Raw genomic sequence first — 18,485 nt, forward strand, 5'->3', positions numbered from 1 at the left:
TATGCCTGTGACTTCTGAATAGGATCCAGTTTCCAGTCTATGACATCATTGTTAATGGCAATAAAATGGTGTCAGCGCTTAACAAATGACACATGAATGGCACTGGATGTGAATAAGAAATGCAGAACACCAAAACTAACATTCAGAAAGCGAGGAAACTTATTCCCAAAAGACCCCTAAAGAGCTTCCACAAGGACTCAGTATATAATTCTGTAACTTCACTGGTCTATAAGTCCCTATCTGCTACAATGGCTGGGGAAGAGTAAAATCCTGTATAACACCAATTAAGGTGACAAACAAATTCAGATAATGCATTTCGATCTCTCCACATTTTGCATATTAATACAATTTATGGTGAGCCATGCAAAACGTACAAATCTCCTGAGGAAAAACTGACAGGCTATCAGGACCTGTAACACAATCTCTCTAAAAACATATAATTTAACCATTTACAGGCCTAAATTCCCTGCAGAACCAATATTACTGGATATATAGAGGTTTACACAAGTTCTAGGGATAGTTAAACTAAAAAGAGAAGAGAAGAGAATCTGGAGATAGGCAAAATGACGACCTAGTCATATCACTCACTACTTTCATTGTATGAAAAGAGATGCATAAAAAAAGTGAATGGGGACAGAGGCTCATTCTGCCTAACGTTAACTCCTTATTTTGCGTTCTACTTAAGACAAAAAAAGTAAAAGATTTGGAACAAGTGTGAGAAAATGATAGAACTTTCGTATTCAGATGAAATGTTATTTTAAAATAAATGTATAGAGAGTGATGTGCACTGTTGCACAGGGAGAAAGATTTAATATGGCTCCCTTGTCTGAATGAGAATTCATTTATCGTGCATTAAAAACGCACACGCTAATGCTAATGCAGACAGTGCATCTCAAGTACGATTAAGGCACATTTAACTGACAAACTGACAAGAAAGCAACGGTTTTAAGATGGCGAAATTGTTCTTTGTGGAAGAACTAACGTTAGTGGGGATTTTAAATGTTAGCCATAACGTTACATGACTCATTGTACATAACATTAAAATAAAATACAAAAATGAAGAGATGCAAGCTCCATTTGTCTAAGCAGATAGAGTTCAATGTCAGATAATGAGACTGTAAATGTTAAATACGCTAAACGACATTCATTTATGGAACACAAAAGGAGATTATGCAGAATGACATCCCAGTCACCATTCATTTTCGCTGTATGGTAAAAAAGATACAATGAAAGTAAATGGTGACTGAGGCTGCCAGTACCAAACATTTCCTTTTGTGGTTCATGGAGGAAAAAGTCAAGGTTTGTAACAATATCAGAGTGAGGAAATAAGAGTTTACATTATTGGAGTGAACCAAGCGTGCTGTTAGTTTAATTATGCTAACGTTATATCTGTACCTGGCGGTTGGTCCATTTCAATGTAAAATATTAATTCAGTGGAATAGGGCATCATCACGTCCCTCCAGTCGTCATCTTCTTTCTCCGTAGTCCACACTGTATTGTACATGTTCTGAGTCCTCTGGTGATCGACTAGGTTCTCATAAAATCAAATTTTCAACACAGACGAATGAAGGAAACATACAAAGCTCTTCTGACTGAACGGAGAGCTCAACTTTAACAGTCTGAATGCCTGCTTCAGAGTAACTGCGTGTCATGAAAGCTGTCAAAGCACCAGGCTTCACTCATCCAATATCACTTGATATAGCATTATTATTATTATTATTTTTATAAAATATCTCTTTACAGTCCGACAGAACAGAAAGTAGATACCAGCTCTACAATCCACTCCGTCCTACCATGACGAAACGGTAGTCTTCTTCTTTTCAAACAGCTCATACCAGGTCTACCGGCCCTTTCACTTCACGAGGAAGAGTCCATTCGGTGCACACACAGCATGGGGGGAACCGGTTTCAACGGAAAAGAGTGGAGCGAACTGACTCTCCTCGTACTTACGTTTTAATGGGTAATTAATATAACACATCATTAAAAACACGAAAAGAAGACCGAGTTTATAATTAATATCTTCTCATTTCGACGTGTGTAACGGTGTCGTTTCATTCACAAGTGACATCATTTTTCGGAACCCCTTCTCTCCGGTACGAAATGGCCTCTCCTCAAAACGGATCACTTGCACTGTAGGTGCTGTGGAGCACGCACACTCCAGATTTGGGAGCCAATCAGAATGCGCTTCTCTTCCAACTAGTTGCCAAAGTCAGAGTTTGTACATTATTTGCAGCCGCGTGTTTCTTGTGATCCAATGAACTTGTTCGAAGAGCGGAAGTCGACATCCTATTGGTCGAACCGTTACTATGAGGTGCAAAACTGATGGAGAGAACAGTTGCTGGAGGAAGTAATGATTTTGATATTAGGCTATAATAGGCCTATGTAAAATATAGCATGTTTATTATAGATATTCATTGACACCGTAACCAATAAGTAGCCAATATTAGAAGCACCATAACAGTTGAAACAGCTGCCCATAATGGACATCTGTGTTTGGAAATACAAACTGGAATAAATCTTGGTGAATTTGTAATTTTTGTTAATAAAATAAAATAACTTACATTCTAATAATAAATTAAAATAGCTAACCTTAACAAACATACCTTTTCAGTCAGACACAAACACACTTGCGTATACATGTGTTGGTCTATCACTCACTCTTATCAATACATTTAAAATATGCAATATTAAGAATAAAAGTGAACTTCCTCCAGACATGCAAAAATGTAACCTGAATATTTTACTAATTGTTGCCTGTGGGTCAGGGTGTTTACAGTTTTTCTGTATGTAAATCTCATCAATGTTTGGTGGTCTGCTTTAGGAACAATTATTTTGTGGATGGCAATCTGCCTCTTCGCGTCCCCCCTGTTCACATACGTGTGATCTATCCATCAAGAAGAATGAGAGAATGCCTCTCTATGGCCAGAACGGAATAAAAGGCCACAATGTTTGCATCTCTTTAATGAAGGACAGGGAGGACCTTCCAGATGGCTCGTGCCTGACAAAGGCTGTCCTTGTCAACTGTGTCAAACTTGCTTAATTGTCACTGTCCATGATTCAGTTCAGTATGAGCAGATGGATCCGAAACAATGACAAGCAACCGAACAGCCACAGTAATCCATAAAAGCTGTGGGAAAATATTAATCATTTACACCTAATGCATAATGAACGAGTAATAAATGCCAGGACTATTTAAATTACATCCATACCAGCTGTAAATTTAAGACTGATGCATTTATTTGAGGTCACTCTGTTTCAGAGACTGCAATGTCTGCTTTGGACTAAAGTGTATTGCTATCTGCCTCTGCAACACCGGAGAAAGACACACGTGACCATGGGGATTTGAGTGTCAGAAAAGTGTGTGTGCCTTAGAAACCTTAAAGCACAACCAACTGCGGCTTGTTATTGCCTCTCCTCTTATTGGACAGTGAGCTAAACACCCAGTGTTTCTATGGTTTGTCTGCAGGGGATTCAGATTTGGCTGATCCAATATGTGTGCGTTACAAAGGAAAAGAAATAGCCAACTATGTGCACTGCAACTTTAATTAATTACCAAAGTAATAATCTATGAACTAAGACATGGTGAATGATTAAAATCAAATGTTTGATAAGTCCTAAAGTATTCATTTAATTGTATTAAAGTGAAATTCACACACATAAATATGATAAAATACTGAGTTTCCTTGATCAGGCCTATCTGGTTTCCTCTGTGGTTTAAATAATACATTTGGTAAACAGTGTAGGCCTATGGAGAGCATTTGATTGGACAAACAGGCCTATCTTTGTAGTGTAGGATGAGTCATCAATATTTTTCCATATAAATGTAAAATCTGCATAATGTGCTAAAAGTTTATTTTGTCACTGTTTATGAGTAGAATAGTTTGCTTCAAAGTGAACACACATGGATTAGATGCCACATGACTCAAAATTTGCTTATTTGCTTTTAAAGCTTGGCTTGGTTTCTAATGACAAGGTTCATCTATTTAGCTTTTGTATTTAGATTTAGATTATGTTTCCCACTATACCAGCAGGATTTATTATGTCACACTCTTTTCTCCGATTACTTAGTATAAATTATTTTCCACATGTAGGTTTGTGCATGTGATCCCAAAAGGCAGGCATGACTAGCAGAAAGAGATTCTAATCTGCCTGACTACAAGACCCAGCTAAACGATGCCAAATCCCGTTGAAAGAATGAAGCAAAAATGAAAAGCTAGGGGAGTTGTAAAGGTATCGATGACCTGGAGATTTGAGGATGGTGAACTTACTGAAGGACATTTTGACGACATGCTGAAATAAAAGGGGCCTGCTTGCTGAGGGACAATAATCTGACTGTGCTGTGTCTGTATTGACTATATGTAGCTTTGAGCATCTCATATTTTATCTGTGACTGTAACAACTAGAGTGGAAAGTACATTTTCAGTTCAGATGCAAATAAACGGCTTCTTTGTTCCATTTTTAACACAGACATAAGGGCGGCACTGGAGAGGCACACAAAACCCAGAGCTGTTGTGCGACCACTGGTGTGCATTATACATAATTCATAAAGGAGATGAAAGAAGCAATATCATTGTTCCCCAGCTGATATCATGGAGGGGGAAATTAATTTCAATCCACTGTAAATTACACACAGTGAGAGCGATCACCTTTTTCGTTTTTTCTGCTGAGCTCATGAGAATCAGACGGCTCTCTCTGTCACTGTCTCCCTGCCTAGAATAAGCCATAAGCTTTTTCTCTCAAAGCCAACTGAAAGAAAAGAGAAGAAGAAAACAACTAGAGATGTTTCTTTAAAGGAATAGCTCATCTAAAAATGAAAATTCTGTCATTTACTCCCTCATGTCGTTCCAAACCCGTATGACTTTAGTTCTTCCATTGATTGAACACAAAAAGAGAATTATAGTGGTCACTCTTTTCCATGCAGTTAGTCCCCATGGAAACTGAAGCTTTCAAAAATAATGAAAAAGTACAATAAAATGATCATTAAAGTGGTCCAAATTGCTTGTGCGTTACATTCAAAGTCTTCTTAAGCTATACGATTAAATCCTGTGTGAGGAACAGGCCAAAACTGAAGTCCATTTTATATTAAAAAAAGTGTCCAGGATATTATAATCATTTCAGATCTTGTGTTCCACACACGAAAAAAAAGTCATACCAGTTTGGAGCAACATGATGGTGAGCAAAAAGCAACATTTCATTTGGTGAACTATATCCTTTTAGTGCTGCAGTCCGCAATGATAAATTTAGACTACATATGAGTAATTCACAAAGCTCATTACTGACCGGACGCACATTACAGACACAGTAGTTCTTTATTATCGGATACACCTTCAAGCATGACTAGATATCAGTCTCTTTTATCCACAAGGCTGCACTAATGGGCGCACTCGGCAGAAGGAGTCATGTGTCTTGGATGATGTACGCTCTGATTCGAGTTAAACAATTAGGCATACTGTCTGGTATTTGTTCTCCGCTTTTCCTCATCCTGAATTGGCAGGATTTTCAGGGGTGCAGATATGCATAAATCACTAGTATGGCTGTGCATGCACATGGCATGCGCAACAGAGCGGCCTAAAAACGACAACCAAGTGTTAATGACTCTGCAAAAAAAGAGCAGCACACACCACCCAGCCCCCTGGCTTATTAGCTAGTAAAGGCAGAGGCAGCCTCCCTCCGTCTCCATTTCTGGGTGGCAGGCAGTCTGCGCTCCTGTGATGTCATCCTGCAATGTGAGCATCCCACTTGGACTGATGCAATACTCCGGTGACACTTGGTAACAAGCAGCCAGCGTCTGCCAATCCCCGCCCCCATGCCCTCTTCCTCTGTCTCATTGTCTTTCTCTGTCACTCTCCACCTCATGGCCACTTTTCCTACAGTCTTCTCAAGTTCTCTCTTTCACCTTTCTACCTTTCTCTCTCTCTCCTCGGTCTACTTTTCTTGTCATCCTTTTCTTTCCACACGCCTACTCCTCAGCTACCCTTCTCTCTGAACGACCCTCTGGTTGTCATGGCATCAGGCATTGCTCAGCATTCTGCAGTTCAGCAGATAAAGGACGGGCTGTTTAACTCTTGCCCGTCTGAACCAGAGCGGTTTGCAAGACACAAAGATAGTATATCAGCAGGCATAATCCACATACCCTAGACTAATTAACAGCTTATGATGATGATTAAACAGGGGCGATAAGATCAAACACTCAACAAACAGAATATTAGAGAGTTCCCTTACGAAAAAGACGTTTATTCAAGTGTGCTATTAGTACTTAACTTTCAATCTACTTTTTATGTACTCAGAAATATACTTACAATTGTACTTAAGTATACTTGACTTATACTGACAGAAAAGTCTAAGTATATTTGGCCTGTACTTGTACTCAATCTTTTGATCAAGATATACTTAAAAGTATAATTAAGTATTCTAAGTATACTTGGCTTATAGTTGTGTTTACGCTTTTGATTGAGTATCATATTAAGTACTTTTTTCATATCGTTTTACACATCGTCTTATAAACTTGCATTGTAAAATATTGATTTATAAAGAAAACATGTGTTCCTAATTCTGAGTATCTGATTTTTTTTTTAGGCTACTCCACTTAGGAATTTACTTGAAATCTACTATACTTCTGAAAAAATGCATAATCTCCTGATCAAAACACAGATGAAGAAGAAGCAGAAACAAGTGATAGAAGATTGCTTATGCATACAATAACGCGATAATCAAACATTAAAACAGCATATAAGTTCAAAACTGCCTAACGTTAATACAGAATGAAATGTCGAACCCATGGAGAGGAAACTACTGTGAAGCTATGGGAGTGTTAATGGACTCGATTTACCCCATCTTTGTTTTGATGATCGTTCTGAATCCCATTCAAACATAGTCTTTGACAAAAATGGGATTTTTATCAGCTTTTTGTTTAAAATGTTGCTTTTTTAAAATAAAAACTTACATTCAAGTGCTGATAATAAAGGATTCAAAATCGAAAGAGTTAAAGTACAGTTAAAGGTATATTTCAAGTACAAAAAATGTATACCAAAATAGTAGTATACACTTAAAGTGTAAACTATGAGTATAATGTAAAGTTCACTTAAAGAAAACTTACAAGAATACTTGCAGTATAAAACTACTAAACTAGTAGTTTACTGAGAGTATACTTCAAAGTGTACTTTCATAAGCTACATAATGTGCTACAAGTATTTGATTGGTAAACTATTACTACCAGTAAGTTCACTTGTAGTAGTTGTACAAATGAAAAACTTAGATATAAACTAGTTGTGTACTCAAAGTTTACTACTGTTACACTTAAAGTATACTTAAAAAGTAGATTTGTATACACTAAAAAGTCGGCCAATTTAATCCCAAATGGTATTGAAACAGTGTATACTTCTATTAAATTGATATTAGTATACTTGCTACATAAAGTATAGTTAAAATATATGAACTTTACTTAAGTATACTTAATAAAATAAACTTTAAGTAGCCTATATTTATTATTGTTTGGGTTGATCTGTGTTTTAAAGTCGCAATTCGCCTATTTCAATTGTTTTCTGGTACGACACAGGAGAAACCTTAAAGGATAACTGTCGCCAAAATGCAACCTAGGGTCTTTTTGTTAATCTACCCGAGGCAAACTTCCGTTTAAAAGCATAATTAGAATGGAAACGCCACTTTTAAGTTTGACCATATTTTTGTTTTCGGTCAAATTGCCTTTTGAATGGGAGTGCTTGGGGCACAACTATGATAGTATCAAAAATCGCTATTTTTAAAACACTAAGAAGGCTTTGAAAACAAAAATACGGTCAAACTTAAAAGTGGCGTTTCCATTCTAATTATGCTTTTAAACGAAAGTTTGCCTCGGGTAGATTAACAAAAAGACCCTGCATTTTGGCGACAGTTATCCTTTAACATATATCTTTGCATTCTGTCATGAGACTAAAGTGACTGAACGAGGTCTGCAACTATGAGACAGTGTCAACTTGAGAAACAAATAGATTAACCCTTTGCCACAATGGCAAGGCTGCACTTAGCAGCCAAGTAATGAATGGACTCCATCAAAAGATTAGAGGCTGAACCTGGGTGTGCCTCTTCAGGGGTGGATTGAGGTCAAGAAAGATGAAAAATCCTCTTTCTGTTGCCTTATAGTGTCTTACCTACATCATTCTACTTGCTCATACTTTTGTCATTTTACAAGCAATTCTGAAACAAGCTTTGTAAGCTACTCTGGATAAAAATGTCTGTTTTGAGAATGAAAAAAAGACAGGAAAAAACATCTTCAATGATTACTTTCATTTCAAAAGAATACGCAAATCTTAAACAACTGTAGGCCGCAGATTTCTTTAGAGGAAAATAAGGGGTTACCCTTTAACATTTGTTGTATTTAGTAACTTCACTGCGTTTATATTATCTATAATAAATCCAAATTTTGGATTTAGAGCCATGTCAACGAGGCATTAAAAAGTGTGTTAACACCAAATTTTAACTGCAAGAAAAAAACAAATAATGCAGTAAAAATCTGATTCATAAATGATGATTCAGTTTTGCTTGAAGACAGCACTGAACTGTTTTTATTTTGGTGTAAAATATTGTGTATGTAAGTTATAATGCATCCTCCTTCTGTGGTTTCAAAAAGGGAGTCTCATTTGCATTTTTCCATTCTTTGTTTGGATGCAATTTAAATGCCTAGCAACACAACCGTGGGAGTTGAAGGCAATCAGCAGTTGATACAATGACATGCGTGTGTCACTGATTTCAGTCTTCTATCAAGGGATGAAACAGACATCAGGTGCTGGTTATAATTATAACTAAGAGCCAGAGGGAGAGAAGGGTAGATGGATAGTTTGTTCACTTCAGCAAGAAATCTCATTGGAACTCAAGTTTATCAGACGAATTAATTACGCACACAACTTGTTACAATCAAGGGACACGTTAAAACCCTGGATCAAGGTCCTGAAATGATGTAATCCCACTGGATTCACGCTTAATACAATAACACACTTCTAAAGACATGGAAGTGATAACTTTTAAAACAAAAGTTTAAGAGATCAAAGTTTGATTAGTACAGTGCATCACAGAATGTCCCATTCCATATGCTTTATTACATGTATTAAAATGCACTATAAAATTAGTATGAAAATACAGAGAATGGGAGAAAAGTTGTTGTGTCGTGGTGTATGTTTGATGCATATATATATATAGGAAAAAACAGGAATGATGAATAACAAGGATAATAGAGGAATGCAGATAAAACAGATCTTGTAGCCAAAAGTCACAAATCCTGTTTGGTAGCTCTAGTTTTAAAGTGAAAGTTATGTCACATTGAATATTTATTAATGAAAATAGGGTGGAAAAACAGAACAAGTATACTTAAGTCTAAGTATAACTATAAAAGTGAATAGTTTGATCAAAACAACATGCAAAGGGCCAGAAGCATAAATATATGTGTATGGGAGACTGGGCATAATATAAAACTTTAGCTTTGATCATGAATTTTAATTATGTAACATGAAGTTTGCCCAGTAGCCATACATGGTTGGGAGAAATGCAGACACTGGTAAATACAGGTGCAATCCAAGGACTGAGGCTTACAACATGCACATTTGGTAACCGAGACAATCAGTTGGCAGAGGCCTCTGCTTTGTCTTAAAGCAGCTGCAGGTTCTTATTTCCTTGCATTGCGGTCCAAGCAAAATAAAACTCTTAAAATATAATGATTATTTTCCAAAAGTGGGTGGGGAAAAATACATCTCTTCAGTTATAATGGTTACTACAGTTCTACATACAGGCCACGGTCAGCTGCTTTAGGCTGAAGTGTAAAACGATCATATCCATATATGGTTATATTATTTATTATAAAACATATCTGTTTCTATAAAAGCAAAACCCCATCACACATGAGGAAGCTGAGAGGCCAAACAGCCCTCTAGCTGTAACGGCTGTGCTATTGGCAGGTTTAGAGATGGCAGTGTGTGATTGTTAGGACTGGAGGAGCCAGGTGGATAAACAAGGACTCCATGAAATTCATAAACATGTTCTTGTGTTTGTCTCTCTCTCTTGCACACATGTACTGTAACACACACACAAATTTAAAGAAAAACATGGTATTTGTTTGCATAGTATGCAAATCCAGACTTCAACACCACATACTGAGGAAATTAAGCACTTCTGGGTAAAAGTAGAATGGAAACATAACAAATTAGCTAACATTAGTTAAAGCATTAAACCTTAAATTAATAAATGTTTCGCCAATCATTATTACACATTCGGGTCTTTAGTGACCCGGATCTATATCTAACATGGATGGATCTCTACCTGTCGCGATAATATAAATTTCTCGTGATATTAGAGTAACAGTTACAGAGGAATTAAATAAAGCATATTTTGTTACCTTTTGGAGCTTGGAAGTGTTCAGTTTGAGCAGATGTGTTATACAATCATCACTGTCCTCGTCAGAGCTCATTTCCCAATACATTCAGCATCTGGCTCATATTCGCCATCTCAAACATATTCTCAAAACTATCATTTTCAACATCTTCAAAATCAATATTTTGATTGCTGACAGCTTCTTCATCAGATCCACCATCAAGTTACATTGACACTAATATTTGATTACGTTCAGTACTTGCTCTGCAGTAAATCGCTGAGCCATTTCAAGTTTTGCTGATGATACTTCCTATTATTTTGTTTTCTGCCTTCGGTAACTATGAGTGAAATGTCACTTCATCATTGTGTATCAGACATTTCCACCTTGTGGAATAAAGGTGAATTGCAGTTATTCAGTCATCAAAGATTCAATTATTGTTGAGCAGAAAAAAATTATATTTACACTGTTACACACCTCGGGTTGTTAGTGACCCTATACAATTTTTTTTTATTACAAAAAATGAATGCGAAAACAGGCATTATTTCATATTTTTTTCTTGTTATATTGTTTATAATGAATTGAGTGAAGAATACTAATAAGGTTAATGTCTAACTTTAAAAAATAAATGAGGAGGAGGGTATGAATGATGTTCCGAGTCACTAAAGACCTGAGGTATGCGTTTAAGGGTTAACTAACATTGACTAACAATGAGCAATACACTTGTTACATATTTATTAATATTTGTTAATGTTAGTTTATAAAAATACAACTGTTTATTGTTAGGTCATAATATTCACCAAAAATATTAATAAATAACTTCCCTAGTGAAAAAAACGTATACCAAAATGTATTTAAAATACATTTATGTCATACTACTACTACAAACCTACATATTTACTGACATATCACTTGAGACTAACTGAGGTAAATGTTATAATTAAAATTTAGTACTACTTTATTGCACAATGCACATTTTTTAACGTTACGCTGACATTTGTTTTAATATCACTAAGGATAGTATGATCCCTGTATAATATCAGTCTTTAAATGCAAGATATTTAAAGTGTACCTAAAGTATACTTGCAATAGTTCCCCTTTACCACAATCCAATATACTTAAGTATATCTTTAGCAAAAGCAAACTATGGTACTGCTGGCTCAGCAATACAAATATTCGTGAACAACATGAAGTGCTAGTATAAGTTTGTTAAAATATGTTTGTAATACTTGTAAGTGCTAAAGTATAACAATAGTTAATTTGATTCATTATGAAAAAGCATACAATACAACACGCTGCCTTAAATATCAGCACAGCTTTACAGCAAAAGGTAAGGAAGAAAGATGTGGGCAAGATGAGTGGTGACAAGTGGACATTAGGTAAAGAGCCTGAAGTGGCAGGCTGGATAGACAGGCATAGAAACAGCCTTTGTGTTTTTAATGTTTTAAGACGACTAAAGGCTCCAAAGAGAGAAAAGGAAAAGATAATGACAGCAGCTTAAAAATGAGGATGAAGTAAGTGACTAACTGTGCATTTGAAACGTGTTCAGACAAGCAGAAGAAGATTACTAGAAAGGCCATATTTTAAATCAGCTGTGCTCTGTTCAGCAAGGATGCTGTGGCAAGCAGGACAAGGCCTAGAGCCGTGAGATTGCTAATGAACGTCACCTCCGCGCCACACCGGCCTTGTGTCTCACGGAGAAGCTACGGGAGCATAAAAGGAGGAGAGACGACAGTGAAGGATGATAGAGGACCAGGCCTGGACTATTTTCCGTTATGTTTTGTTTATGTGTGTGTGGCAGCTTTCCATGAGGGGCTGCCACTTTTACTTTAGTTTTGTGATTGTTTATTAATTAACGTCTTTAAACGTTCGCCGGGTCCCGCCTCCTTCTTCCCTTATCCTTTAACTTTGCTACATACAGATGCATTAAATCGATCAAAAGTGACAGTAAAACATTCATGCAATAAAAATGTTGGTAAAACTTTCATTTACAGTGTGTTTGTTACGTTACATGTACTTAGCATAGTAATAGCAGTAAATTATGCATAATTACATGCAACTAATCCTCAACCAAATCCTAACCCTATAGTAAGTACACGTTGTTTATTAATATTACTCTGTACTTAAAGGTATAATTACACTGTAACAATGACACCTAAAAATAAAGTGTAACCAAAATTTGTAATTCAACTTTCTCTTCATTAACATATCCTTAAAAAATGCAACCTAAACTTTTGAACAGTAATGCCTGAAAATGGCATTTTTCAGTAAATAAACCTACCCCTTCCCCCATCCATATACAATTATTGTTGTATTCTGTGCCAGGTCAGTTTGACCATATGCAACTATCTGACCATGCGTATGCAATCACAGGACACAATGCTCTCATCCAATGAGATCTATTTGTTCTCCAGGTCCAGGAAAGCAGAGTGATTTACTTGTGATCGCTAGATTGAATTAGCCTGAATGAAAAAAGGGGAACGGAGGAAGACAAATAACAGAATAAAAGGTTCACTTTTGTGCATGGACACAGTTATTGTGGTCAAAAGACAAGCAGTCCACGCATCTTACAGAGCACAAATGACATTATGTGTCTAAAATTGAGAAAAGCATGCTAATATGCTTTGCAGCATTATTCACAAACACAGAGCAGCTGTGAGACATGAGTTTTGGTAAATGTTCCCATACCAGCTGTTGGGAAGCTCTTGCAGTCCACCTCAAATGAATTAGTAATTAGCAGAAGTACATGATATCAGATTTATGTATGCATTGAATCAAATTGTGTTTTTTTAATGAGATGGGTAATGTGAAGTGTAACTTTATCCATAATGCCTGGGCATGAATCCATATGAGGAGAAAACAAAAAAAAAAGAGCGAGAGAGAGAGATCGAGAGAGAGAGAGAGAGAGAGAGAGAGAGAGAGAGAGAGAGAGAGAGAGAGAGAGAGAGAGAGAGACATCTCACAACTTTTTGTTTTTAACAAGCGTAGTAGGACAAGATATGCTTCCAGCACTAGGCTTCATATCAAAGTGTTGTTTCAAGAGTCAATTTGGTTTGACCCCTCAGTCCTTTTCTCTGTTGAGAGTTACAGGGTATTGGGTCTGGTGCAATGACATCACCTCAGAGCATGACAACTGACACCGCAGCTCTCATTGACCCAGTGCACTCTCGGCTTTGTTGACTGAGCAGCCAATCATTAGAGCACATCGTCAATTATTCAAGGTTCTGCCATGTCACTTATCCTCTCTGATGAAGACGAATGGGGCCGTGGCTATATGGTACGAGATGACACTGGGGTCTGCCGAGGCCTGACATCAAGTGCTAAAGAGACGTACTCATGCGCTGAGAATTTTTAAGTGTCCTCTGTGATTTGACAATAAAGAAAATCCAAGCATGATACACTATGATATATACAGTACTTGGACCTGTGCAAATAAACCAACCAACCAACCAACAAGCCTTGCGAAGTACAGTGTCTGGCATTTACATGTGAAACCATCATGAAAACCATCATGTAAATAATTTTGAAAAAATCTGTATAAATATCTGCTAGAGTATCTGGTCTATGATAGCTTTAAGAATGATGCGTAAAAAAGATATCAGTCAGACAGAGCAGATCACCAACTAGATGACCTCTCAGAATGGCAAACCAGCCACAATCAAATAATCCTGAAAAATGATCATGGTTTTCACAAAAATAAAAAAAATGAATAAAAAATAAGAAGTGTTTCTTGAGCAGCAAATCAGCATTATTAGATTGATTTTTGAAGGATCATGTGACACTGAAGACTGGGGTAATAGCTGCTGACAATTAAGGTTTTCCATCACAGAAATAAATTACATTTTAAAATATATTAAAATAGAAAACAGTTATTTTAAGTTGCAATACTATTTCACAATATTACTGTTTTTACAGTATTTTTGAATAAATAAATGCAGTCTGGGCATAAGTGACTCAAAGACCTTAAAAATTGTACAGACCCCAAACTTTTGAATGGTACCGTATTATTGGGAACTAGAGTGTAATGAGACAGCATTTGTTTATTATTTAAATATTTGAACACATAAAACGTTATTAAACCTAACACTTTAAACTGTAGATGGAAGCATAATAGAATTCATTCCATTTGGGGGCTTTGTGAACCGAGACAACTGTGAACTCACTAACATAAAAAAATACACCAAAAGACAGACAGATAATCAGGAAATGTTGCAAGGGAAAAAGTGAGACAGAAGGATCCACTAAAGATCCACTGAGAGGGTGTGTGCGTAAGCTTGGGTGTTCAGGCTTGTAGATGTGGTTAGCCATAATGAGATTAATGGAGGAAAATCTGTGTGAATTAATCTGGCCTAACGAAGAGGGAAGCTGAAAGATGTACTGTACTCCTTATCCAGCTGCCAGCTGACAGCAGCACTTTTCAATTCACTGAACTCTTCCAATGAATTAGGAATAGAGAGTCAGAAACCGCCAGTCAACACGTTACAGTATGTGTGGGTTAGTTTTAGTTTTATTCAGCTGAACTAACTCAAATATGGAACTGATTGGCAACGCCTCAAATGACTGTACATTTTCACAGTAACCTAACTGTGGGCCCATTTATACAATTTTAGTCTGCATTTCAGAATAAATGAAAGTATGACCCACTTTGTCAGGACAATCTGTTGTTTGTGGATCACAACTTGTAAGCATGTCTTATTTCCAGTTGCATTTTCTATTAACAGTTCCAAATATGAGTTTTATGTTGTTGCTACGATGGAAACAAAGGGCAAAGATTTGACTAAATGCTGTATAACTTCGTATCTAAAATGTATAAAAAAAAAACTCCAAAAAACATACCACTCTTAAACGTTAAAGTCATGCTTGCAAAGATCTGCATGATCCTCTTGTGTGTTAACATTCTTAACTAGAATTGGTTTGACATTGACGCCATCCTTAATATTTACATCTGCAAGGAGCTTGCGGTTATAGTAAGGAGCATGATATTTCCCGAACACACGCTAAGCGGTTCCAATAACAACACAGTGGGCCAGTTAACCAATCACAGCACATTTCGTATCACGGAAGGAGGGGCTTCATCGAAATAGGAAATAAACGGCGTGTTCGGGTCTGACTGAGGAGAGAGGTAATGTAAAATATGTGAATTATTATTATTATTTTTTTTTTACAATCAAGCATGAAAGCACACCCCAAAACCTAAATCAAGACTTCATAAAAGGGCATAGGATCCCTTTAAAACATAGAAAACAAAATTAAGTTTCAAACAGTTTGGAAATGCACAGCTTTTACAGTTGCTGTGGCATTAACTGAACTAATTTGATACATTTCCCCTCCATTTTATCATTTTGCTTTAACAGTGAAAATTATCTGGGTCATGCTCTTCCTTTGGCTACATACATATGTTTATGCATGTATGGCTGGACCCAAAAATACCACACCCTACCTTGGGGGCTCTCGTCTGGTGAGATGGCCTATGGTGTCATCTGCTCTCTGCCCAGTGGGTAGGAACAACCAGCATCTGCTGCATGTTAAACATTCACATGCACACTCATGCACAAAAGTACGTACACATGCACACACTCAAACACACTGCTGAGAACACACTTTTCAGCTCAAACCCCAATGTTTGGTTCCAATCCATCTTTTTAACAGTTTTCTAATCAGACCAGGTGAAACCATATTCAAAAGCAGCTCAGGAAATTCTGGGATGTGACTCAGTATAAATCCTGTCAAAGATATAGTTCTCTAATGTTGATTAATTTAACTTACTAATTTAACTTGGTTCATTAAAACCTAATATTTAAAATATATGTAACTTCACAGTAGTTTACCATTTTTTTATAGCTTGAAATTGATCTAACTTTTCACTTTTTTGTCAACTTTTTTGTAGTTGAATCATTTCAAATTATAAGTAGCTTCAAAGTAGCTTTACCTCCACTGTTTTATATATTGAGGGTCTAAAGAACTTGCGTTACTTATTTTAGAAAGTAACTCAGATGTTTTGTTGTAAATTTAAAAGTAATGAGTTAAAGGAGAACTCCGGTCAATTTTAACATTGAGCTCATTTTTTTGTACATTTGGAGTGCTGTCAATACAGAGAACAACGACAAAAATCGGTGTTGCCTACACCGAGTTATTCTATTTTTAAAATTTGCACCCTGTTGACTTCAATGGGGCAAGTACTAAACCTGCTTTTAGCCTCTTAACATCCTTGATGTGTCATTACAAGTGCACAGAAAATGTGAGTGATTCCTTCTGAGTGAACACGAGTGAGTCTGACTGCAGTAGATGTGAAAGATATGTATAAAAATGATGTTATTTAAGCCAGCGCAAATACCTTTGTTTACATCCTGTTTTTCGGTTGAAGTCCAAAGTAGTCAATTGCTGAGTTCACGCGCGTGATCATAGGTATTAAACCTATGCGTGTGAACTCTGCAATCGACTACTTTGGACTTCAACCGAAAAACAGGATGTAAACACAGGTATTTGCGCTGGCTTAAATAACATCATTTTTATCAATTTCTTTCACATCTACTGCAGTCAGACTCACTCGTGTTCACTCAGAAGGAATCACTCACATTTTCTGTGCACTTGTAATGACACATCAAGGATGTTAAGAGGCTAAAAGCAGGTTTAGTACTTGCCCCATTGAAGTCAACAGGGTGCAAATTTTAAAAATAGAATAACTCGGTGTAGGCAACACCGATTTTTGTCGTTGTTCTCTGTATTGACAGCACTCCAAATGTACAAAAAAATGAGCTCAATGTTAAAATTGACCGGAGTTCTCCTTTAACACTAGTTACTTGAAAAAAGTAATTTGATTGTGTTACTTGTAATGCGTTACCCCCAACACTGCAAATAAGGCCTTGTTAGGACAGTCCAGCTGGGAACCCACTTAGCTTTTGTTGTGCCCCCTTTGTTCGCGTGCAAGTGAATACATGTGCGTTGTGCGTCGGAGTAACGTGCTTGACATCTGCATGTCAACAGACTCTTTTAATACTTAGCAGAGACATGTTGCCCATGTGTTGCATGTGTGAGATGCAAAATCCGATTAGATGCAATACATATATAATGGTCTCTTTGCCCTTTGCATCTCTCACCCGCATTTTAACACCAAATAATAGACTAATTGTTTGTTAATAATGTAACGCATGACTGATGATCTGGATAATTAACTGTGACTGAAGTGATAAGTATGCATAAATGTTTAAATAAATGTTGATTCTATTATGTACTGTTAAAGAAATACATAGGTACTTTTACACAAAAGTCTTGATACATGTTGTAGATTACACTGTGAACACATAAACTCACTTGATTCCATTGTTGAAGTAATAAATAAACTATATTACATTTTCTCTGTAACTTCCACTGCATAGAGCAAAGGGTAAAATATGTTTAAGTATTTTTTTTTCAATACCGTTTAGCCTCAGTATATATCTCTAAAAAGCCTTTAAATATTAGTATTTTTTGATTATTTAATAATATTATATTTGAATGGTTGTGCCTCTTGTGCATCCTGATGGCAAACTTATTTTGTATTAACAGACAACTCTAGTAGATATCAATGGCCTACTCACAAAATATTGTCAAAAAAAAAAAAAAGAAAAGAAAAAAATAATCTGACAGTTTGTCTTATTTCCTTTAGAACAGTTTTAAGTGTGGTCTACTTTGAACTTAATTTATTATAAGTTCAACACCTGATTTAGATTACAGATTACATTAGATACAGATCAAGGACCAAGGGAGGTTTCCAAGTGCTTACAAAGCAAGAGGAAGAGGCTGCCATGGAGAGTATCTGGCAGGAGAAATGGGACTTGAAGATCACTGACAAATAGGATTGACACAGTCATCTGGAGAGATGCTAACCTGAAAGTTAAACAAGGACCAGCTCACTAAAGTAACAGATACTGGTGGTAAACTCTAAATGCACTTTGTGAACAGTTTTAGACAGATGCATTAAGACACAATTGCAGGACATACTTGAACTGTACTTCAATACAAACATAAGTGCTTATTCACTGGGAAAGGGACAAAGATTATAAAGATGTTTAAGGTGCTACATACAGCCTTAAAATAAATTAGTGTTATGTGTTTATATTGCATTAAAAATTCACTTGGCTAAAAAAATTTAAAT

At 36.4% G+C, this 18,485-nt stretch overlaps 1 protein-coding gene across 2 annotated transcripts in view; it reads right to left on the minus strand.

The window, feature by feature from the left end:
• pik3r3b (phosphoinositide-3-kinase, regulatory subunit 3b (gamma)) overlaps positions 1-18,485 on the minus strand; it is a 164,918-nt gene that overhangs the window by 14,224 nt on the left and 132,209 nt on the right. The window contains exon 1 of one of the 2 annotated variants that reach the window (XM_079884821.1): positions 1,396-2,138. The exons of the other annotated variant lie outside the window; for it this stretch is intronic. Coding sequence (XP_079740947.1) covers positions 1,396-1,504 — 109 coding nt within the window. The 5' untranslated portion in view covers positions 1,505-2,138. Of the gene's footprint in view, positions 1-1,395; positions 2,139-18,485 lie in introns of those variants that run through there. 2 annotated transcript variants of the gene reach the window in all.

The sequence above is a fragment of the Squalius cephalus genome (assembly GCF_949319135.1).
Source record: "Squalius cephalus genome assembly, chromosome: 10".
Taxonomy (NCBI): Eukaryota; Metazoa; Chordata; class Actinopteri; order Cypriniformes; family Leuciscidae; genus Squalius; species Squalius cephalus.